The sequence below is a fragment of the Danio rerio genome, chromosome 15 (genome assembly GCF_052040795.2).
Source record: "Danio rerio strain M-AB ecotype USA chromosome 15, GRCz13ab, whole genome shotgun sequence".
Taxonomy (NCBI): Eukaryota; Metazoa; Chordata; class Actinopteri; order Cypriniformes; family Danionidae; genus Danio; species Danio rerio.
The window spans coordinates 37,463,876-37,489,840 of record NC_141035.1 but is presented as its reverse complement, the minus strand read 5'-3'; the positions used below and the strand labels follow the sequence as shown (position 1 = coordinate 37,489,840).

The 25,965-nt window shown below is 36.5% G+C and overlaps 1 protein-coding gene across 4 annotated transcripts in view; it reads left to right on the top strand.

The window, feature by feature from the left end:
• Positions 1-19,787, top strand: part of bag6 (BAG cochaperone 6) — a 50,133-nt gene extending 30,346 nt beyond the window's left edge. For 2 of the 4 annotated variants that reach the window (XM_087283413.1, XM_087283412.1), the window contains exons 13-25: positions 526-610; positions 788-1,140; positions 2,682-2,940; positions 3,017-3,186; positions 6,668-6,721; positions 8,280-8,382; positions 8,530-8,654; positions 10,207-10,341; positions 12,204-12,257; positions 12,356-12,520; positions 15,679-15,786; positions 16,162-16,308; positions 19,065-19,787. In XM_087283413.1, coding sequence (XP_087139539.1) covers positions 526-610; positions 788-1,140; positions 2,682-2,940; positions 3,017-3,186; positions 6,668-6,721; positions 8,280-8,382; positions 8,530-8,654; positions 10,207-10,341; positions 12,204-12,257; positions 12,356-12,520; positions 15,679-15,786; positions 16,162-16,308; positions 19,065-19,160 — 1,854 coding nt within the window. In that variant the 3' untranslated portion in view covers positions 19,161-19,787. 4 annotated transcript variants of the gene reach the window in all.
• The last annotated feature ends 6,178 nt before the right edge of the window (positions 19,788-25,965 follow it).

Here is a 25,965-nt window from a genome sequence, read left to right as displayed (position 1 = left end):
GCAAACGTGTTGTTGTTTGAAGCAAGGCTAATTGATGAATTCAGATTTCTTTACATGCAGATTACTTGAATCAGTCTTACATTTAGAGCTGATGTTTTTGACGAGAAACACTGTAAATGGTCCAGTTTGAAGGTTATTCATGTTTACTATAGTTCCAGTAACTGCACCATGGATTTGTTACAGAATTGAGAGTTATACATAAGAATTGCATTAACAAGAATAATAAAGGTGTATGAAATGATTAAAGGAAAAATCTTATTACTGTAATTTTGTTAAGCTTAGCATTTGTAAGCAATTGCTTAGCATTTGCATTCATGCTTAATGTAATCAGGCTAGTGTTTTTCAAACATTTATCATACAAACCACTTTTTTTTCCTGGAATGAACCCAACAGTTGTGAGGCACTTCCACACAATGCATTGGCCATGTTGTGGTTTGCTAAATGTGAAAGCGATTGTGCAGTATGATCAATTGTGGCTCAGACATCGTGTGTTGGTTTTATAAATGTGTGTGTGTTTTCCATCAGGCGGGACACTTCCCTCCGGCCGCTCTGAATCAGATGATTGGAGGACTGGTTGGGCAGCTTCTGACAGGTGCTGCTGGACAGACGGGTACATGTTTGCATTACACATGCATTGCTTTGACTGTAATCAATAACATAATGAGCTCTGAGCCTTTCAGTTTCATGCATATGAGGTCACCGTATTTATGACTAGAATGGTTTATGAATTACTGATGTTTAACTTTATGATGAGAATCACATTATATCTTACTACTTTAATCAACAGCCAGCCAAACCGCAACATCCACTTCACAAACGTTCACCTTCTCCACGTCTGCTTCCACAAGCACTCCATTTGCCTCCACAACCACCACAAGTGCCTCTGGGCCAACACAGTCTAGCAGTAGCAGTACCAACACTAGTTCCAGCTCTAGCTCTAGCTCCAGCTTCAGCACCAGCACTTCCCAGACAGGATCTGTACCGCCGCCCCCTCAGGAAAACCCTTTTGGGGGAAACCTGGAGCAGTTGTTGGGCTCTTTGCTGGGTGGAGCTGTTGCCGCAGGTGGCCCAAGCCCTTCCATAACAGTCACAATGCCTGGAGTTCCCACCTTTATACAAGGGGTCACAGACTTCATGCAGGTAAATTTATCTTTAATTTATCTCTTTGACCTTTCACATCTTCATAACTCTGGAACTCCAAAAATACAAGTAACAGAGGGTGCAGTGGGGGTTACACAAGGAAGTTCACCCCAAAAATACATTTCTCACATCATTTACGCAGCATTTTTTTTTACAAGTGAAGTGAATTTGCATGCTGTGAAATAAACTTTTTTACCTTAATAAACAGAACTGCAACATTTTAAGCCAGTGGTCACCAAACTTGTTCCTGGAGGGCTGATGCCGTACAGATTTTAGCTCCAACTCTAATCAAACACACCTGAACAAGCTAATCAAGGTCTCACTAGGTATACTTGAAACATCCAGGCAGGTGTGTTGAGGCAAGTTGGAGCTAAACCCTGCAGAGACACCGGCCCTCCAGTACCGAGATTGGTGACCCCTGTTTTAAACGTTGATTAATCTAAATGTATCTGATTTGCCACTGTATTTATAACACAGCAGAAACATTTAATTACTTCTAATGAAATTAAAATAAGCAAGTAAAAAGAAACCTGATGCATTGTGTGCAGATTGCAAATATACAGCTGCAAATTTTACATTTTAATTAGTTCTTGAAATTCACTAAGTTGCAATAGCCAAAAATGTTTGTTTGTGTGGGGAATTCTTGTTTATTTTGATGCCAATTTTGCATGAGCTCACTTGAACAGATGTATTTGGAATTAATTCATAAATCTAGAATGATTGTGAGGATTTTGTAGGTGAGGGCATCTGCTTTTTCCCACAAAAGCTGAAAGAAGAGTATATTATCTAAAGGGTTTTTTTATATGAAATAGTTTTTTGTGATGTATGTGTTGTAGAGATGCACCAAAAATAAATTTCTGGATGCAACTGACTGAAAGCAGAAACCAAAAATAATTTGTAATGTAAAAAAATAAATATTAATGAAAATAAATATTTTTTTAAATAAAAAATATATATAATTTAAGACTTAAATGTAACTCATTAACTCTTAAAAAAAACTCATTACTGTTGAGTAATGAAAAAAAAAAACACGCACACAAGCCAATAAATTAGTCACATTTGTGACCCTGCACCTCAAAACCATTCCACTCACAACTCTTGTTGACTTTCTTTGTGTGGAACATTTATTCATTCATTCATTTTCTTTTCGGCTTAGTCCCTTTGTTAATCTGGGGTCGCCACAGCGGAATGAACCGCCAACTTACCAGCGTATGGAAACATCCATACACATTCATTCACACACATACACTACGGACAATTTTAACTTACCCAATTCACCTATATACCACATGTTTTTGGACTTGTGGGGGAAATTGGAGCACCTGGAGAAAACCCACGCGAACATGGGGAGAACATGCAAACTCCACACAGAAATGGCAACCTTTTTGCGACCTTTTTGCTATGAGGCAATTGGGCTTCCCCTTAGTGGAACAAATTAACTAGAAACTATATTTCTCCCAGTTTTTTTTGTAATGCATGTTGGTGGGTGTAAGAGATTTATGCATCTCTGTCATCAGGCTTCCCAAACACTTTTCTCTCAGCCTCCTGCGGGACAACCTCCCGCCTCGACCCCCAGCGCTCCCACAGCACCACCAAACACAGCCAGCGCTCCTGGAGCAACAGCAGCAGCCACTGAAGGCCTGAATCCTGAGCTCTTCACTGGGATAGTGCAAGGCGTCCTGTCCACCATGATGGGCTCCCTGGGTACCCCTCAAAATGAAACCGAGAGTATTGCTCAGTTCATCCAGAGACTCTCCCAGACCAGCAACATCTTCACTCCTGGTACTGGAGATGCTATGGGTGAGCACTATTGGGTTGATGATTCTTTTTTTTGCATCCGAATGAGAAAAACTAAAGAACCTGCATGTGTTTTTAGGTTTCTTCGGTGATCTTCTGGCTTTGGTGTGCCAGAACTTCTCTATGGTGGACATGGTGCTGTTGCTTCACGGGCAGCACCAGCCACTGGGCCGAATCCAGCCTCAACTCGCCCAGTTCTTCACTGAGCATTTCCTGCAAGGCCGTGAGCCCACCGAGGCCAACATTACAGTGCGTTTTAAAGTTTGCCTTTTATACATTAAAGATTTTATAATATTAAAGATCAGCAAAGTTTTATAGATCACAGTGCATATGTTAAAGGGATAGTTCACCCAAAACTCACTATTAAATCACCCTCAAGTGGTTCTAGATGTAAAAGATTTTTTGAAGAAAGCTGAACTCATAATCGTGTGAAACAAGTTAAGTGTGAGTTTGATGACAGAATTCAACAGATTATTTGAGCTCTTTTCAGAGAAGTCTAATACTAAATGTGCAGATTTTATGTAATTGACACTGCCATAATAACAAAAAGCCAAACTTTATTATTTTTGTAAGTTGTGATGAAAAAAAAATTTCTAAAGACCTTTACTCATTGTTTCTGCGGGGTCTTAAAATGTCTTATATCTCAAAAACAAATTTTTAGGCCTTAAAAAGTCTTACATTTACTGAAATATTGTGTTGTAGATCTTAAACAGGTCTTAAATTTGCTTTGTTTATGTATTGCTACACAATCTGGCCAACACTTATCCAATCACCAACAATTTATCTTAATGAACTTTAATTTTTTTATTTTAAAATGTACATTTTAACTCTATTTACCATAAAAAGTCATATTTTCTTTATAATAGCATTTGTTTAAAGGTTCCCCATGTATTTACCGACCTTGACAGACTGTTGTGCATACATGTAGTTTATTATAGTTTTTAAAACTTTTAAAACTTTTGTCCTTTTTAAAAAGACAAATTGTATATAACTAGAACTTGCTTGTTTTGACACATTATTTAAAAGATGTTGCGAAGAAATAACTGAATTATTTAAATGTTTTATTAAACATTGTATAAATTATGTCTAAATGTCTAAATTATTATTGTATTATTAAATAGACTAAATTATAATATGTTTTGATAGGGCAGATAAAAATCTTTTCCAACTGTGACATTTGTAAAACTCCTTAGGGTTTAGCTCTGTATGAGCCTAAAATTTGATTCAGTTAGTTAATTTGACTCATTATTAAAAATATATTAATGTTTTACTACTTAAGCATACCTAGAACATTAATATTAAACAAAATTACATATGAATATCTCACATTTAGTCAGTGGTTTACATGTTCCTACAGTAAAACCTTAATAATAGTTGGAGGTTTTTCAAACAAAAATGTTGTTTTCACGTCAGTGTTGTGTAGAATGATAGTTTAATGAGTTTAGTTTGTTAGTTTTCTACGGTCTTATTAAGGGATAGTTCAAAATTCTGTTATCATCTATTCACCCTTGTTTTAAACCTGTTTGTTTTACTTTCTAATATAAAACAGAACTGTGTGTAGGTATAGTGTGTCCACTCATATTGGAGTGAAATAAACACAAAAGTCTCTTTTTTTTTTAATTTCCTGACATTTAAATAGGATACAAATCCCTCCCATTTTGAGACAAACCACAATACGTGACGTAGGAGTGTAGTGTGCCTGCCCACTGATTTGATTGACAGCTGTCTTTAAAGTAATGCGTATAATTTTATTAACAAGACAGGATGTGCGCAAAGCAACTGGGATTAAAAGATCTGTTCAGCTGTCTGTGATCATCAGTCCTCATAAAATTTGAATCTTACAAGTTTAAAAAGTTTTTTAAAACTGCATTTTTGCAACAAATTAGTGATTTAACCGTCTTTACTTTATCACCACAGCCATGTGTCATTATAATTCTAAAATAAGATGATTCAATCCCAGTTTGTAGACTTAAATCAGGTTTATTTTGTATATTAACATAACATGCCCATACAGTTAGATTTGAGTTGTTTGAATGATTCGCCGTCCGTCTAGATCTTTTGCCTGTTCATGTTGACATCGGCATAAAACAATACCAAATGGTCCAGTAAAACGTGAACACACATTTTTTTTTCAAATGCTAGCAGAGTGTGTGGGACTGATTACGACTGAAGATGAGTAAACATTAATAGGTGAACGTTCTGGTGATTAATGCAATAATCTACACTGCCGGCTGTTTGTTAAAGGAAGGATCAGAGATGGCCATTGATGTATGGGACTTTGTCAGAGCCTGACAGGAACTTTATCAGTACACAGTTCATGGATCAGTTTCTTCCTCCATTTCACTAGTTTAAGTAACTGTGATTAAAATGGTTGCCTACTTTTTGTTCTTTAAAAAAAATTTAGAACCTGTAACCATTGACTTCCATGGTATTTGCTTATCCTACTGTGGAAGTCAATGGTTACAGGTTTTTAAGCTTTCTTCAAAAAAATCATCTTTAGTGTTCAACAGAACAAAGAAACTCATAAATATTTGGAATCACTTGAGGGTGAGGAAATTGTGAGTACATGTTTATTTTTGGGTGAACTATCCCTCTCAACTCTAGTCCTGGAATATCCCCATAAACTTCCCATTTTAAAAAATGCCTCCATAATCACACATCCTGTAATGAGTTTTAGGGAAATATAAGGGAAACAACTAAAATGTTGCGTGAAAGCAGTACAAAACATTTATAATGCTGCACAAAAAAAATCATAAGAGCTATTCTGGAGTGCCCAAATCAGCCTAAAAAATCACACAGTTTTACTTTGACTAAACGAGAATGAAAAACAAGAAGTGACTCTTTGCAAGAAACTTTTCAGCTCAAAGGACATATGGACATAAATGCAATAAAGCACTAGAAGGGTTATTTACAAAAGGATTGACCGAGTACTACTGCTAACATACATAATATATATGCAGTAGATGGCATCACTGAGTGACAGCAGACAGACAATTTACACAGTGCATTGCCTGTAGTCTGCACGCAGTTTGCATTGTCTGAATTTGAATGCCTCAACGGATTGGTTTGTTATTGGTTTTGAATAAGTACTTTTGCGATGACACCTGTAGTATTATTAAAATATATTATAATTAATTATATATTAAGTTTTGCTCTATTGCCAACTCTCTGAACTTGTGCTTTATACATTTAAAACTGGTGCACTGAAAAAAATGCTTTTCTTGCTTTAGATTTGTTTTGTCTTGTTTTTAGTCCAAATATTTAAAATCTTAAATTAAGAAGTCTTATCTAGACAAGCAAAACATGTTGTCTTGTTTTAAGAAATAATATTCCAAAATAAAGTGAGTTTTTTTCTTAAAACGAGCGCAATAATCTGGGGAAAGCAAAATAAACTTGTCATAAGGAAAAACCCCATTGGCAGATTATTATGCATGCTTGTTTTAAGGAAAAACTTGTTTTAATATTGGCATATTATTTCTGAAATCAAGACATTATGTTTCACTTGTCTAGAAAATGCTTCTTGATATAAGAATTTTAAGATATTTATACTAGAAACAAGACAAAGTAAGCATTTTTTTGCAGTGTGATTCTGTGGTTCTGCAAATCTTTTTCCACTCATGTACAGTTTTGGTTTTGTTTTCTCTAGTCTAATTGTGTGTGTTTTTTCTCACCATTTTCTCTTTCCATCTTTTACTTTGTCTTTTTTAAATTTCTCTTTCTGTTTTAACAGGCAGCTGCTGATGACCTAATCGCTGAACTTGAGGAATACATCACAGAAAGCTTTGTAAGAATCTCTGGAAAAACCTATATCTAATTTAATTTTGTAGGTATCTACTTTTTCACAAAAGATGAAAGTTGAGTAAATTATCTAAAGAGTTTTTTAATATGAAATATTTTCAGTGATTTATAAGTTGTAGTGAAGCACCAAAAATAAATTTCTGTATGCAATTGGCTGAAAACCAAAACCAAAAATGATAAATGAATGAAAAAAATCTCTTCATTAATAATAAAAACTCACATTAAACTGTTTAAAAACCCAACCCAATGAAATAACTTCAGTCTGTTTACATAGAGAAAAACTGCCTTTATCCAATCGTTTAATTATATTTAACATTCTATTTTTAAATGTATCCTGAAAAAAAACTGCTTTTCTACAAAAATTTTTAGGATCACAACTGTCTACATTGACCATAATAAAAATGTTTCTTAATCAGCACATTTCTGAATGACCCTGATGCTGAAAACGGAAGTAATTATGCTGAAAATTCAGCTTTGCCCACATGAGCAGCTACATATTAAAATGTATTAAAATAGAAAACATTTATTCTGAGTTGTAATAATATGTCTTAAAAATGCAGTTGTGACTCAGCATAAAATATTTTATGTTGTAGAAATGAAAGGAATTTAAAAATTCCAAAGAAATTCCGTAAATAAATATGGAAATTATATTATTGAATTGAATTGAATTGAACATTAATGATTCAAGGACATTATAAGGACAATCAAAACAATACACTCATAATTGTTTTAATATATCATCAAAAAGAAAACCGCTGAAACTGATTTGTTGCTTTTCAATTACAATTAAACTGTGTACTCTTTTGTTTTCCACCTACACTATATTCATTGGAAACTGTGAGGATTGTACTTATAGCATCTTAAAAGTTAATTTTTATATATTTTTTAAATAGGTCTTGTTCTTCTCACTCTCTTTATTTTTGTTTTCTCTTATTACAAAAAATAATGAACAAAATAAACGCCCCTTTCTGACTGTACATTCTATATTAAGTCTGGCCTTAAAGGAAGAATATATTCTACCCATTCTTTCCATGTCTCATTAAACTCCTCAGTCTGTAAACGATGATTCATTGTTAGCCCCTCTATCTTATATATTTCATTAATGATGTCACTAAGTTGAGATATTTTGAGCTGGAACCATATTTGTGGCTTTTTTTACAGGCTATCAGAAAGATTTCATCAGTTTTTTTGGTCAGGTTTTCTTCTACCATAGGTTACTTGAGGCCTTAGTATAGCATTGAGAAAGAAACATTGATGAGGATATGGAATATATTCTCTAAACATTTATGAAGTTGTTTCCAAAATGCCAGAATTTATAAACATTTCCAGAATGTGTATGATTCAATTGATTTGAGCCACATAGTCTCCAGCAGACTTGTTTTAAGGAGAAATGTTTTTGTGTCCTGACAGTGAATTGTTGTCAGTGAATGAGTATGTTTTTACGGGCCTAGATGGAGTTGATATGCTTTCGGAAATGTTTTTTAGAAAGAAAAGGAATGAAACTGATGCATGTTTAATGTGTAAACTTCCTGTATTCGTCCTAGTCAACCGTGGCAGTCCGCGAAGGAGTGGATATCACACAGACGAACCGGGCTTTTCTCAGACAGCAGCTCACAGGAATCGCCACCCACATACTGCAATGCACCGGTATGTCTAGACGAGAAGCATCAGAAGATGGCATCAGTTTCTGTGTCAGTTCATAAACCTAGCACACATTCACTGATGCACATTCACCAGAACGTTATAAATGACCCATCAAATATTGATTGCCATGAATGGGTTTCTATTTTTCAGATCAGACTTTTGGGCCTCGGCTACTGCAGCTGTGTAACCGTGCTCTCTTTGAGTGTCTGGCTCTCAATCTCTACTGTCTGAATGGAGAACAAAGTGCCCTTACTGCCGTCATCAACCACCGCATTGTTAGTACCCGAAACAACAGATATCTGACTCCTACATCCCCCTCGTCTCGGTTATTCCTTTATAGTTCATCCTGCGACCTGCTCGCTGTAAATAAAATTGCGGGGGTTACATTTCCATGTTGGTGGGGGACTGCATTTATGCAGGAAACTTGACAATTAATATTCTGATTAAGGCGTTATGGGTTAGACACCTGAAGGAGTCATGTAAAAAAATATGAATTGTTAATTAAAATAGCATAGTACAAAAAATATAAAGCTTAAAAGTGAAATCTTTGAAGTTGATTTTACAAAGTAATTTTTCTTAAACTTCAGACAAACTCTAAGGGTGTTGTGTTCATGAATCAATGCAAACATGTTAAAGCTGATTTATACTTTCACCTGGCGGCCGCATCACAGACCTGCTCACTGCGCGCTCACCTCATGAAACGGACGAGGCTTTTATACTTGACCCATTCACCGTAGTAATATTTTTTAAAACAACAGGGGGTGGTCAAAATTCAAACGGGTAAACAGAGAAGTAGGAAGTTTCCAGAAATATGTCATATCATTAATGTCATTCAAGATTTTAAACAAATTATTTTTATTAATTATTTTAATGATTATAAAGATTTTATAACCATTCAAGATTTTTATTTATTTTTTTAATCAAACTTTGATGCATCACTTGCTTTTGTTCACATCTTGGACAGTTTTACCTATTAAACATTATTAAAATATTAATGATAACAGAACATGGGTTGCTTTCTAAATATAGTTTTTATTATGGCGAGAATAAAAGCCAAAAAAAACTATACTTACTAAAAAAATACTAACGTTTTTTTATAGATTTAGCCCACTTCACAATTCACACATTACTGTCTGTCTAGTTTGTTACCTCTGTTTATATGCCAAGGCAATAATGATCCAACATTGCTGACCATTATCACCAATAAAGCCTAGAAAAATACGTTGTCAGTATATACTCAAATATTCCTTCCCAGTTAGCAAAGAAATAATTTTGTTACTTCATTTTAATTTTGTAGCTATTAAATAGTTTTTAATTCAAAGCTGTAATATATACATTAGAGCAAAACCAATGAATGGCGGAAAAACTTATTTTGTAATTGTGTATTAATACCACCTGGGTCTCCACTTTTGCCATGGCCCCTCTTTTTGGTTTTAACAAACTTATCCCTCAAGTTTTTTTTAAACTTTTAAACAAAAACTTTCCTCTTTCCCATGGCTGTTACAATTTCTAGCCAAAAATTATTGATCCTCTATGATCACGCATGGAAGGATCATAAAGATGTCTGTCCAGCCCTACCAGTTTCAGACAAAATCTCTTAACAGTGAACTCTTCACTTGAGTCTGAAAAAATTTTGTGGACTCCACTAGCTAAAATCATGTTGCGCGCATCCAAAGCGAACCTCCGCAAACTCCGCAATGACGTCACATTCGCTGCGTGCACTCAAGCCAGCTAATGAATGCGTTGAGTATAAACTAACTTTTAGTCATATAAGTGCAGGTACTTTGAATAAATTTCTAACTTGAGTTTGCATGTGTTCTCTATCAGAGGACGATGTCAGCAGAGGTGAACCCTAGCCTGGTGAACTGGTTAACCAGTATGATGACCATGAGGCTGCAAGTCATACTGGAGCACATCCCCATCACAGAGGAACAGATCACACATTACATCATCAACAGACAGGTTTGATTCCTCACATTCCCACTGCTTGTTTTCACATATTGGCCCATTTCCACTGAGTGGTACAGTACGGTATGGGTTGGTATGGGTCACCTTCATGAGACTTAGGTTTCCACAGCCCAAAGGGTACCAATAGTACCCTTTTGATGGGTGTGGTGTACGACAGAATATTTCAGTCAACGTCATTCTCGCTCGAGGAAATGTCTACAGTAAAGCTGTATGGGTCATTCACATATTATATGAGAAGCTCTTCTTACAAAACAAATGCTTTATACACATAAATATGCGTGTATAAATGCTTATTACTAACTTTTCTATGAACAGGATTTGATTACAACTGCAGATCAATGATAAAAAATAGCCTACTCTAACGTCTGCTATTTATATAAAATAAATAAATAAATGTAACGTATATGAACACATACAGTCTGTGATATGTTACCAAAACACGCCTATAGTCAGTGCAAAGCTCTCATCTGTGTCTTTAATCTTCAGCAGCACATGTAACCTCTTGTTAGAAAGAAGTTCCGTCATTCCGAGTTCATAATAGTCCAAAAGGTGTTGATAATAGTTAAACATGGCAGTTTGTTCATGTTTTAGGTTGCTGAAAGAATCATTTGCTCCTTTGTTGTTTCACACATCACTCTTGGGTTTGTCCATTTCTGTAAGAAATGGATGTCAGAAGCACTTCAATATTAACGCGCACATACTATTATAATCAGCTCAAGAAGTTCATTATTTCAAATATAGATGCGGGGTGAGCACATGCAAGCTCTCTGGAGAAAGTCAAACCGCTTGCACTTTTAGACGGCCTCGTAAAACAAAAACAGGACACTGCAGATTTTGTTCTTCGTGGCTTTGTGGCTGTTCATCAAGACGACGACAAGGTTTGTTTGAGCTTGGGTCGCTTACAGCTTGTTATTATATGCATATATTATTGTGGTGTAATGTCTCGACTGTGTATTTAAAAATGGCAGTTTCTTTGTTTCATTCTCCTGCTTGTGTGCGCTAGTGACATATCTCTGTAAACCAATACCGTTCAGCTGTGCGTCTAGCTCTGCCTTTTTGCAAAGGATACCCAAAAAGTGGTATGGTACGGTTTGCTTTTTTTGGCATCTTTTGACAGTGGAAACTGCCATAAAAGTGTACCATACTGTACCACTCAGTGGAAACGGGCCAATAAATACAGCCAGCATACATGATGTTTGGTTAGTGTAGTGCTTGATGTTTGGTTGCAAAGCGGAGGTGATCTTCATGAACCTATAAACTGTATAAAAAGTAAGTTATAATTGATGTACCACATTTTAAGGTAAAAGTTAGACTTTTTGTGGTCACACTTATGTTCCTAATGGCTAATATTATGAAACTTCAAGCCAAAAAAGGTGCCTAATTGTGTTTCAAATTGCATTTCTCACATGTATTCTCACTAATGAATCCCACTATAATTTTTCCTGTTTTGTTATGTTTTCATTCATTTGTCTTTAGTGTTTTGAGTTAGAGTGAAAATATAATAAAAAAAATTATATGGCAGTATTACCCTGCCCATCCTGGTCCAAGAACCTCTGACCCAGTCTTGATTTTCTTGATGTGATTAAGTATGAAATAAGAAAGGTAAATGGTCAGAATTTCGGTAAGTTTCGGTATTATGACTCTTTTATCAGGCAAATCTATTTACAGCAGTGGCAAATATATATATATCAGTTTCCAGAAATCAGTTTTTTGATGTTAGTAGTGTATAGTGTATAAATGTTATACACAGTCCTTCTCCTTAAGTCGCACTGTTTTATACTAGTATTATAAATGATGATTTTATTTAGTCTTTTACCCTGTTAAAGCAGGATTTCACATGTACATCTCATTTACAGAGTGAAGAATCTGTACAAAGGCCTACGCCGGATCCAGAGCCTCAGAATGTGGAGGTAAATCATTTTGAAGTCTCAGTTTTGGGATGTACTGCAACTGGACAAAAATATATATGGCTTTGGATATTACTCTTCGGTCTTCACTGTATCCTCAGATGGGGGACACTCTCTCTCCGACTCCAGCTACTACAGCAGAAGAAGCTCTGGCCTCGTCCCAGGATGCAGGAGCAGTGGGAACTCCAGCTAGAGATGGAGAGGGAGCTGTTGGAGGAGAGGAGACCGGGAGAGATGCTGAAGCCTGGGCTGCTGCTTTGCCCCCTGTGAGTTACTTGCACAGATGCAGCATCTTAGGGTGAAATCAATCACATTTCGACTATCCCTCAAATTCTGTGGTCAGTAAGTTACAGAGCAGTTAAAACTAGTTTTGCTCTTTGCTGCCCAATTTTTGATGGAATTTTGACATTTGCAAGATGTTAGATCTCCTAGTCTCTGCTTTAAAAAAATCTCAGGCAGACAAAGAGGAATGGTTGGTTGATCAACATTGGCTCCCTGTCCTTGACATCACACAGGAATGAAGGCTTTGGAAACTGTCACTGAGTTGCTATGGTTATTACTAACATTTGAGGGAAGCGCGCTTATTTCAAACTGTGATTTCAATTTTGATTTTATTGCACACCCTACAGCCATTCAGAATCAAGAATTCTTGGAAATAGAGAATAAGGAATAATTGATTTCCATGTAAAGATCCACACACTATAAGCCTTGTTCACACTACAGGATTTTAAGCCCGATTTGAGCCTGATTTGGAAGTTAACAAGCTTGCGGACAGATCGAGCTGTAATCAGGAAAAAATCTGGGGGTGCTCGGCGCTCTGCAGTCTTTATCTGTGAACTACTGAACAGCGCATCAAAGAGGCGCACTGACGCTTCACCAACACCTCGCAGATTAAAATTCAATATCTGACATGCTCAATATTCCCGAGCAGTCAGCCGACTTGACTCCAAGTGCGATCAGATGTAGTGTCGAGCTGCAGCCAATGAGAGAGCATATCGGCATGAGCTAAATGGCTGTTGTGCTCAGGAGCCAGAATGGGCATTGATGCACTCACTTCATTCTGTGTTAACACGGACACAAGAGTAGGCTATATTAACAGTGGAACTAGAGTTCTGTAACTATTAGAATTACCATATTTCTAATGTAAGACGTCATTTTGTCACATCGTTTACATTCAAATTTTCTATTAATATATTAAAATTAAACTTTGAATGTCTGTCATCATATTTTCTGACACCATTACCCTAAAAAGATTACCTTTGTGGTAATACAGCTTTTAAATATGCAGTTAAGATACTAAAACACCCACAAAGGTCTGGGATTTGCTTTAATTTTCACTTTCAAACAGGAGCTATTTCAGGGCACAGAATATGCTGTTTTGAAATGTAAATCTGAAGTAAATTGATGTTTTTGCTATCAAAAAGTTATGTGTATGTTAGGAGGAAGGTGCTAGGCAAAAAAGCATGCATATTTAAAGTCACAGTGAAAAGTAGTAGACATGCATACAGTCATTTTTACCGCTATGGTAATTAAAGGTAGAAATGGTCCGTTCTTTTCTGTTTTGTAATAATAAAAAAAACAATGTTAGAAAGAAATACACAAATATTTAGGGTCAGGGTATTATAAATATGTCTGTTTTATATCAAAGAGGTATTAAATTACAAAAATCTAAAACTCTCTGACTACCTCTTTGACTGCAGTTCTTGTGTTAAAGGGTCACGAAACACCAAAACACATTTTTTGAGCTGTTGACAGTCGTATATGTGTCCCACACTGCTAAAAACACTATTAGGACACCTATATTTCACTAAAAAGTGTAAATTGGTTGTTTTTGCGTTATTTCAAGCAAATTCGTACTTCCTGTTTGAAACGAATTTTTGAAGCTGCGTCACGGTCATGACATAATAGCGTGTATTCCAGCGTGCAGACTGGGTGTCTGTGCCAGAGTGAGTCTTATTACGTCTTACAGTGTGTTGCATTAATGCATGAGTAAGGCTTGGTTCAAACCAATCAGCGCGCTCTATTGTGCAACTTCATTAATATTCATTACTGTCACAGTGTAGACGGCAAAGACGCCACGTTGTGTTGGCAAAACAAGCGTGAAGTGTTGCTTTTATAGTTTGCTGCGGTTAAGTTTCGTTTTCATTTTCTCTCTGTGAGAGTGCAGACTCACGCGTGGATTAACAGTGTACGCGACGCGCGACAACAATAACTTGCGTATCTAAGGAGGATTATTGTTTACCTGAGAGCTGTTCTCATCTGCAAACGCTGAGATCCAGATTCGCTTGTAGTCTCCTCTAAATAAAGACGCGGCTCTAGTTGCTGGTAATTGTCCTGTCTCTACAGATTTGGTAAGTGAGCGACCAGTGCTCTTTGTTTATTCAGTTCGTATTTTATTCGTATCAAACAAACTATTGCACCGAGTGCAATAGTTAGCACTAACAGTTACAACCAAACTATAACCTTGTGTTGGATTTTGTGACCGGAATAACACACTGACGCTACCTGCCGTGTGTATCTAAGTTTCCGGGAAATGCTGAGTTTTTTTTTTCTCTCATTCGCCGTGCGGTATCAAACATTGCATGAAAAATACACGCTTAGAGCAGCGCCTCGAATCAAATATCAGGTTTGTCGGGAGGGACATGAATGAATTCCCTGAATGAAAGAGCCAAACTGCAGTTAATGTCCACCATTTAATAATTTGGCAAATAATTTGACTACAGATGTCCATGTAAACACAGTCACATTGTCCGCTGTGGTTGTGTGTTTTGACTCTGAAATTCAGCGCGCCCAAATAGACACTCCCATACCAAGCCACTTTTCTTCCTCCGACACTCCCCCCTAAACAGAGCTGGACACGCCCACTTTTCTGACTTTTTCCAAAGTAGAGGTGTGAAAACACACTGCTGAAACGAGGGGGTTTCATGGCCCTTTAACGCCACATCTATTCAGTTGAACTTAGCAGATGAGCGATTGATCTGCTGACGCATCAGCTGACAGACAATAGTTTTTAACGCCTTCTTGAAGGTTTGAACCATGTCAGTGATGTCAGCACACAAGCAGCCAATAGTGTTCAGCTTTTTCTGACGGCTGTTCCCTAAACATTTTTTGCCCCCCCTTTTGTGGACCATTTACATAGTGTGAACACCAAAACCGTTTAAAGACACAAAATCAAGTCATTTAGTGTGAACTGCACCGCAATCTGCCGATGTTTAAAGTCATGTAGTGTGAACTAGGCGTTCGCCAGACATTTACAGACTTAATCAAGTAGGACAATTAAAAGCTTTATATTTAGTGTATTAATTAAGCACCAATGGTCTTTAGCTCATCCCTACTATGACTGCATCTTTTTGTGTGATTTATTAGCATTTTGCCAGGCAGTTCATGGAATATGTGAATGTTTGATGAGAGGTGTGATTTGCAGGAATGGGTTCCCATTATCAGACAAGATCAAGTCAGTCAGAGGAAGATGAAAGCCCAGCCTCCTCTCTCTGATGCTTATCTGCTCGGGATGCCAGCAAAGCGCAGGAAGGTAAATGTTATTTGCATGTTCACATTGCAATACACATGTTTTTTTTTATTCCTCACTGTCAATGTCAGATTGATTTCTATAGCACCATTTAAACAATAATTGTTGACTAAAGTACTGCACAATATATCAAAAAACCAAACTGCTATTGTTTTGGTGCTAAAATCTCACCTGAGGATCATTTACCAGTCTAAACTAACCTAACTGTTTCATAAACCCATAGTAGGTCAAACTGGTATGCAGGTGTTAATCCATTAATGGGTATAAAATTACATAATACAAAGGAAAATATTATAATCATGACTTCACAGGGATATCGTTTCTACCAGTCTGGTTAAGCATCACAATAATCAAAATGTTTGTGATTGTGTCTCCTAGATGGTGAAGAGTGATGGGCTCAGACTGTCTCTCTCTGAAGCAGTGAGTCAAGCTGCCAGATCAGCCGGTGTAACACCCATCACATCTCCTAATGCCCTAGAAGGGGACTTAGAAAATCCTGAGCTTCAGGAAGCCTACAATGAACAGGTATCTTGAGTGGAAAGTAATCATGTGTTTTTCTTTGGTTTGTATTTAGTACATTTATTAAAGATAATTGCTTATGAGTGTAAATTATTCAAGACCCTGATATACTCACAGCGAAGTTCCCATTCCATTTTATATTGAGGTAAAAGCGTGAATATTAGATGAATATGTAAATGACATGTAATAGATTGACATCAGTGGTAAAACAGCAGATGAAAACGTCTGATAATAGTGATGTTCGCTAGTATTCAGCTCTCCAAACAACTCACATCATGTTGGTTTATGTTGCACTTTATACAGTAGATTGATTTTAATGCACACAGTTTTAGAATACATGAGTAGAATTCTATATCAAAGGGCATCTATGATACACTTTTGTAAGCTGTTTGGACAAAACTGTGTGTAGGTATAGTGCATCCACAGTCATACTGGTATGATAGAAAAACAATAAGTCTTTTTACATTTTTCTGACAATAAAATAGGATCCAAATCTCTCCCATTTTAAGGCCCTCTGCAACTTGAAGTTGGAGTGCATTTTTTCCCGCCCACTGAATTGATCGAGAGCCGCTTATTAACATGTCTCTGTAATAACGTATATAAGAATATCAACAAGACAGGATGCGTGCAAAGCAACTGGTATTAAAAGATCTGTTCAGCTCTCTGTGAACATCAGCACCTCAAGAGTGAGTTTTACAAGTTTAAAACATTTCTAAAACAGTGCATGTTTGTAATAAAGAAAAGACTGTAAAATCACTACGTAATACATCACCACAGCCGCATGTCAGTACAATTATAAAAGAAGAAGCTTCAATCCCGGTTTGAGGACTTAAATCAGGTTTATTTTGTACATTAACATAACAGATATCCATACAGCCGTGGATATTAATGTGTATCCTGTTTGGGAAAGCTCTTAATAAAGGAGATCTGCTTCATTCTTGTCTGTCACTGTGCTGTTTATCTATGTGAGATGCAGCAGGTGAAGGCTACACGCATCAAAGCAATAGACAAGAGCCGATGGCTCTGACACGTACATAAGAACGTTAGGCGGGGAGAAGCAGCTCATTTGCATTAAAGCCAAAGGCAACAAAAACAGCTACAGTGATTTAAAAGCTCAAATTTCCCCACATTCAGAAAGGTATGATAAATAATCTGATGGGTATATTGAGCTGAATCTTTACAGACACATTCTGGAGACACAAAAAAACTTGCATTAAATCTTGAGAAAGGGGTAAAATAGTTGCCCTTAAAGTAACATTTTTATAATAATGATTAATTATAATTGTATCTTTATTTTATGGGCCATGCTAGATATTAAAAATGTTATGTATAGGTTGCATACAAGCATAAATGTGTAAATTTATAAATATTTAAACTTTTGTCCAATCATGTCAAAACATTTTTAATTTATGTTTTTATTATTTTAATTAATTAGCTTTTTAAATTTTTTAATTGACTTGTTTTTAAGAGGCTCACTAAATTTGTCTTTGACTGTAGTAGAGGAATGTTTGGGATGAAAACATCCACTGAATTAAACTGCTTTAAAAATGCATAAATCTGTTAATCAACCTCAGTCCTGATAAAAACTACTAAATTGCTTAGAAAATGACAGGATTTAAACTTTTGCCATATTCATAAATGATGCCACTGGTTTGGTGGGAAAAAACACACACAAAATGACATATTTTCAATGTAAAAAGTAGTAGTGGACAGGATTTTATTTACCTTTTATGAAAGTCTTGGACATGTGAAACAACATTGCCTTTGATGCATTGTTTTTTATTCATTTTCAATTTTTTTTCTCCTTAATTTACTGTTGGTGGCTGGTTTTGCCCCATCGACTTCCATTATAACTACATTTTTCATTGTAAAACCATGACACTATATAATCATGCAGTTTTAATTTTTGGTGGTTTTCCCTGTTGGGAAAAGGTCAAATTTGTCATTTTTACTGTCGATCATCCGTTGGCACCATTAACCCTTTAGATAGGCCTGTGCGCAAAAAAAAAAAAAAGCTTAGTTTCTGGATTTTATATGGAGTATAATAGCAAATTAAAGTGTGTGTCTGTAAGTGTGAGAAAGGGTGACATTTACATGCTTATCTTGATCTGTCTGAGAAAATCAAAACATGCCTCTCAGCTCTCAGAACTACATTGAGTAAACAAACATGGTGTATTTATGCACCATCAAATGTATTTATATTAGAAGTAAATGGGGCAAAAACAGCCACCAACAGTAAATTAGGAAGGAAACATTTAAATCTAACAATTTATCAAAGCCAATGTTGTTACTAATCGTTCACATGTCATAAAAGGTTAAAAAAATCCAGTTCACAATTACTTTTTATATTGAAAATCCGTCAATTTGTGTGTGTTTTTTTTTTTTTTTTTTCAACAAATCAGTGGCATCATTTTTTAATTTGGCAATTAACGAGTTAAAATCCTGTAATTTTCTTAACAATTTAGTAGTTTTGATCAGGACTGAGGTTGATTAACAGATTTATGCAAAAAAATCCCGAATATAAAAGGCTAGTAAATTTGAACAGTGATCAAGAGTCAAAGCATTTTTGTTGTGATGTCAAACTTGAAATTTCTGCATCAATACAGTGCTACAATATGATTAGTTACTCAAGAAACAATTGAATTGTCAGTTTCTTTTAGTTTCTGTTTTAACACCTTATAAAAAACCCTTTTTGTTTTGGGTTTTGACTATATTTTGATTGACACAACTCCCTAATATAATCGTTTTCTTTTTCTCCACAGCTGAAAAATGACATCCAGAAGCGAGTAAAGGACGACCCGGATTACAACCCCAGGCGGTTTCCTAACACGCATCAGGTGTTTCCTCCAGACTCCTAATTTTTCCTCTTGCTTAAATGTTCAGCCCTGTTCCTCGCGTGGGGTGTGTGTTTGATTTGCACAGTTGTGTGTTGTCAGACGAGACGACTTCACTCCTCACATTTCTATCAGTATCTTTTAACAGACAATGAGTCTCGGCTTGCAGGTCCACGTCTGGATGCTTCATCAGATGTTCTATTGTGTAGTTCATGCATGAATGAAGGAGTCGCGTGCCTTCTGTGCACACGCAACATCTGATAAACATCTCTTCCTGGTCAACACAGATGCATTTGTGTTAAGAGGCAGTCTGAGCACATCAGCTGCATCACAACTGTGTTATGGTTTGGTCTGACGAATGACAACATTGTAGGTGAATCCAGAAAGAAATACGTTGCGATAACATAAGGATAGACCTGATAGTGCAGAAAGGATGCTGTTGTTTAAAGCTTTACTGATATAATTATATAACATTACGCCTTGCCTTTCACCTCTCCCATGATTCTGCTACGGCTTTATCTATGGTACCTTGAAAAATAATAATCAGTGTGTGTAATTATGTAATTTGGACAACTATGACATTTGAAACCATGAATGTAAAATGCCTGAAATTAAACATTTTTGCACTGGTTTAGTGCATTTTCTGCGCTATTTGGTCTTTTGTCACAGAGATTTTTTCATGACATTAGTCAATAGAAATTAAAGTCTTTGAAACAGTTATTTAGTGACTATTAAAGAGCCCATATTATGGGTTTTTGAAAATTCCCCTCCATGTAGTGTGTAACACAGCTCTAAGTGAAGTATCCAGCTAAGGCTTAAATCTGTTAGTGTACAGTGTTTAAAACTGTTGATTCATCTATAAAACAGTCGACTCATAGTGCTTCAAACGAGTCGCCTTGATACCGATTCATTAGGTGTTTCGCCATGACGTACGAACGAAACCAAGTTATTCACGTGCACGTGCAAACCCGGGAGATTTCAAACCTGAGGCCCCGCCCTCTGACGCAGTAACCCAGACACACACACACACACCCACAAACACACACACACACAAACATGCCGGTGGATTGAAGTCACACTGCAGATGGATATATTGAGTCTCTACCCAAAGATGAAACCTCAGCATTATAGTCAAGCAGTTGGAAACTTCTGGAAACTACATGCTACAAAGAATACTTCATCGGCGTTTGTTAAAGGAAGGATCAGTAAAGAGTAACTTAATGATGGACGTCAGGATGGATTTTTCTTCCTCCATTTCTCAAGTGTAAGTACGTGCGATTAAAGTTGCCTCGTTGACTCTAGCTTGCAAATGTATTTAGTTGTGATTTGTTACTTGTAACCGCGTGTACTGTATCAGGTTAACTGGCTATATTCTCTTATAGCGTGCAAAGTCACGTTAAAAACGCGACGCGGAGCTCCGTGGACGAGGAGCTCCGGAGCTCCGTGGACGAGGAGTAGTGTGTGTGTCTGTGTGTGCGTGTGCGCGAGCTGTCGTTCGGAGGTGTGTGTTTTTGTGTGTGTGTGTGTGTGTGTGTGTGTGTGTGTGTGTGTGTGTGTGTGTGTGTGTGTGTGTGTCGCGTTGTCGAGCAGGGTTAAGTGCGTGTGTGTGTGTGCAATATGTGTGTGTGTGTGTCTGTGAAAAGAGCAGAGTGAGAAGCTAGGAGATCTCCTCAACTGTTTTTGGAGTTTTTGCTCAATAAAATAGTCAGTCGTCTGTATTTTCAAGTCCATGGTCTGTATTTACATTGACCCACTGGCAGCTAAAATCCACGCCTACACTATCGAGCGTGTATGAACTGTGATTACTTTTATATTGCTGATTAGCTGTTTGGCATTTTACTCTCTGACTGAAGGCAGTCGACCAATCGCGACAGACTGTCATCGGTCCAATCAGCGCAGATTAGCTTCGCGCTAAGGAGGGGTTTGGGAACAAATGAATCACTGGACGATTCATACAGGAGTCGCTGGGATAATTAGGTAAAAATAAATGCAGATTATAAGACCACGAAAGTGTTTTTTGACCTTGCATGCATATTAAACTGTTCTTGGAGACCCTTACAACCAAGATATGACCCTATTTCATGTATAATATGGGCTCTTTAAAAGGGTTAATTCTTTTAGATGTTTTGTTTTAGTAGTTTACCATTTAAAATTTTTAGCATGGTTTTGTTTTTGTCCATTTTAATAGTTAAAAACATTTATACACTACCTGACAAAAGTCTTGTTGTCTATACAAGTTTTAGGAACAATAAATAATTGCTTGACTTCTAGTTGATCATTTGGTATCAGAAGTGGCATTTATGAACAGCAAAGGCCTCTAGATTATGCTTATTTGATCAAAAATAAAATATGATCATAGTGCAGTGGAAAAATAATTAATACTGTGTATGATGTGACTCCCTGAGCTTGGACAACTGCTTACACCCCTGCATTGACTCAAATAACTTTTTTACCCCAGACATGCTCAATAATGTTCACGTCTGGTGACTGGGCTGGCTTATCCTGGAGTATCTTGACCCTCTTTGCTTTAAGGAACTTTCATGTGAAGGCTGGAGAATTTGCCCACTCCTGTGGTTTGTAATGTAATGGGCAGCAGAAATGCCTTGATACCTCAGGCTGTTGATGTTGCCATCCACTCTGCAGATCTCTTGCACGCCCCCATATTGAATGTAACTCCAAAGCATGATTTTTTTCCTAACCAAACTGGACTGATTTCTGTGAGAATCTTGGGTCCATGCTGGTTCCAGTTGGTCTTCTGCAGTATTTGTGATGATTGGGATGCAGTTCAACAAGGAAAACTGGGATCGACGGCAAGACTTTTGTCATGTAGTATATACTTGCTGAAAACAAAACTGCTTAAACCAACCTAAGTTTTAGCTGGTTGACCAGCTTGGTTTTAGAGGGGCTTTGGCTATTTCCAGGCTGGTTTTAGCTGGTCAAGCCGGAAGACCAGCTGGAATGATAAGTTAAAACCAGCTTGACCTGCCTAGTTTAAGCAGGATATAGCTGGTTTTGTTAGGTCTCCTTGCCTGGCCAGTTTGGCCAAGCTTGTTGTAGCTGCTTCCATTTTCAAAATCGTCAAGAAACATTTTCGCACTATTCTTTTAAAAACACTGCATATGTGAAATCTAAGCAACTACATTCTTGCCTGAAAAAGTCTTAATAATGCATTATGTAATCCAATAGCTGCAATATTTATCAAATAGTAGTGAGTTTAGTCTTCTGAATGGCACACAAGTGTGAAGAGGCTGCTGTGTGAATCAGTGCTTATATTACTGGAATATTACTGGAATATTGCATGGCTATCACCCAATCAGATTTAGGTCTATATATATATATATACGGGGCTTAAAGTATTCAGGCACCATGCCGGATCTCCGCCGTGTGGCCGTGAGGGAAAAAATATTTTAGAGCCTGTGCATGCGATTTAATTAGAGATGCTCAAAAAAACTGATTAACCGTTAACTGAAAGGGTGCGTTTGTAACCAATTAATGGTATCAGTTAAACGATAAAAAATGTACTTTATATATATTTTAAAGTTTGGCTGCAAAGGGGGCATTTGTTGAATGATAAAAAAACAGCCGTGTGCTACCTCAGTCGCGTCTTTTTCTTTCTTCAATCAATAAAAAGGGTTTGGGTTAGGCGACCTTGGCAAACTTTTAATGAAGGAGGAGAGACTTGTGGTAGCTGTTTCAAGTTATCCAGAGCTGTACTTTACAGATTTTGAATATCACAATATTATTAAAATTACAATTATAACATCAACAGCAACACGACTCACGCACAATAAACCAGCTGATTCAGTCGTTTCCTAGTGACATACAAAAGAGCACCGCGCTTCTTTTTATCTTGTCACAACGTTTCTGTTATGTTGCCAAAGACTACATTTATGACGTTAGAGGCGATTCAGCAAGTTCATGTTCAATCTCGGTGGAAAACCTATTACATCACCAATCTGGAAACATTTTGCATTCGTGGCGAACGAGAAAAGCGAACCAATCATTTGAATGAAGCTATTTGTAGGGCTTGTTTAAAAAAAAAAGGTTAAATGGACAAACACGTAGAATCTCCATAGCCATGTATATGCGGAGCCAGCTCCGGTCATGTCATCTTCTGAACGCAAACGTCCAGCTAGTGAGCATGGCAGAGGCCTTTTCAAAAATGGTCCAATACAAAAAAGAAAGTGATAAATAGTAGACGTTGACAAGAAATGAAGCAGCATATTTGGTTGTTGAGAACGCGCCGTTCCGCAATGTAGAGAAGCCAGCTTTCCGAAAAATGCGGGCGGCGGAGCAAGATACCCTCTCTGCCATCCACGGTTGCGAAAAAGTATCTGCATTTGCGCTACAGGCACACCGTCTGAACAGGTTTTCAGTGCTGCTGGAAACATTGTCTTCCAAATTAGGTCTCCGCATAAACCGGACAAAGCCAACATGTTAGTTTTTCAAAGAGTTTAAAATATGAAAACAAAAGGCGGAGGGACGCAGTTTTTCCAAAATCTGACTTATATTGTTACAAGCCTAATAGGCTAATATTTTTGTTCTTCTTTTTTATTGTTATTAGTTACTATTTATATTATTATTAATTAGTATAGTGTAATTTTAGGCTATTTGTGAAGTTCTTAAAATGTAACGTTTAATTGTTATTGTACTGTTTTAAGCAGATAAAGTTATTTAATATTTAACGACATTTTTTTATATGCTGTATTGTGTTGTTTTATGAACAAAAGTTAAACAATAATCACGCACGTTTGTACAGATATTTTAGCATAATACTTTGGTCTTTTTTATTTCTTAATTTTTACATAAAATGTAAATTAACTTATGAAGGCTGCTTGGGTACACAGGCGTAATTTCTTGGTGATACAGGAGGAAATTTTTGCCAGTGAATATTGTCCCCATCATTAAAAAATTTAAAAAATAAAACAACTTATGGATAGGATGCATTGAAGGAAAATCATGCTCTTAATCAATCTTCATCTTGATTCGTAGCCTACGTGCAATAAACCCATATTGCACCGATAAAAACAAGCTAAAAGGTAAAGTCTAAAGCGAGAGGAATAAGAAGCTTGGCCCACCCTGGCCCTACATCAGATAACAACAATTTTTTTTGCGATGCGTTTCATAACTGAGAAAGTAGCATAAGATGTGACCGTGAGCTTAAAAAAATTAAACAATTCAGGCTGCAAAAGATTAAAGAGAAACTAATTCAGCATAGAGCGCAGGTTTCTGTGCGCATCACGCGTCTGAGCGCGCATTACCAAACGCGCTTCCCTTTAATATAAATGTATGCAGTCGTTGTTCATACAATAGAGAGTCTTAAAACACAAACAGTTCAGCAGCACTGAGTCGGATAATCGGGAGATATATTGGGCCCGCTTGAACATTATATGTTAAAATAAAAAGTTTTTTTATTGTTTGTCATCTCTGTCATGGATGGTTTTAGTAATGTTTAAAAATAAAAAATAAATAATAGCAAGAAAAATTCTAATGAGTAGTTACTAAATTAGTAGTTACTAAACTTTTTAGCCAAACATTCTACTTGCTATAACTGCAAAGATCATATGATACTAATGAAATCAGGATTAAAATATTTTTAAATGGTCCAATATGTGGTTAATGAAATATTCAGTTTTCCTTTTGTAATTGTGGTAATAGTATTGACAGTTCACAGTTTATTTTTTTTTTAAGAAAAGCAAAATAAATTATTTTTGATTGCACAATGATACATGATGGAAAAATACACAGACTAATACGGACATCAAGAAATCATGAATTTTGGATACATGATCTTGAAAATGATGAACACATTTTATAAATAATCAAAAATGTAACAATGTAACATAACAATGTTTTAAAAGCTGAAAAAAAGGATGGCTTTGGTCACTAAATGTATACCTCACCCATATAGCTCATAGAGAGCAACATGTTTTTCTGGAGGTTCTTGCAAAACTTGGCAAACATCACTGAAGCAAGCAAAGACTGAGATAAATATAGTCTGCAGTACAAATAATAGTTTTAAAATAAAGTTAGTTTGCGCTTATTTGGCCCACCCTAACGTTCCAAGCTGGAGCTGGGCCTGTCTCATTCTCCTGCTGCAGATGCTCTGTTTAACTGTTTTCTTACCAGTGAAACGCTCAGTTTTTCCACTTACAAAGTCTGTCATGTAAATAGAAAATGCCCTATGGCACAAAGGGTATAGGAGATGAGACTGGTTTATTCTCAAAACACACCTATAACTTATTAAGAGAATAAGCTCAACATGTTAAACCATGTGCCGTGGCACAAAGAGGATTTTTCCATACTTAAAAAAGCAAAAGTTGATTCGGACATGCCTTTAATGCTTTTGTGCCCTGCGCTTTGGGCGTGGATCCTCAAAATAGGACCCTTGAGGTTTATTGTCATTTTGTGACAATAATTTTGTGAAATAATAATAACTGAGGAGCATTAATTAAATGCATATTTCCTGTAAAGCGATCGATTTGAGGTAGCATGATACTTTTATTTGACAGAAGAAAAAAAACATGATTGGACAAACAGCAGACCCTCAGCCTCCTCCACTGGACCAGCTCCATCTTCTGGTCTAAAAGTCTTAAAAAGAAAGAGTTTGCAAGACTTTGCTTACACAACCCAGAAAAAAATAAGTGATAATGGCCTTGATTTCACCTCTAATCTTCAGTTTAGCAGTTCAGTTCTTTAGCATTTTATAGCACTTGTTATTTAAGCACTTGTTATTATATATATTATATATATATACACAGCTCCTGTGTTTACTACCAATAGAGAAACCGGTTTCACAACCACTGTTGGGTTGTTGGGTTAGGATTGT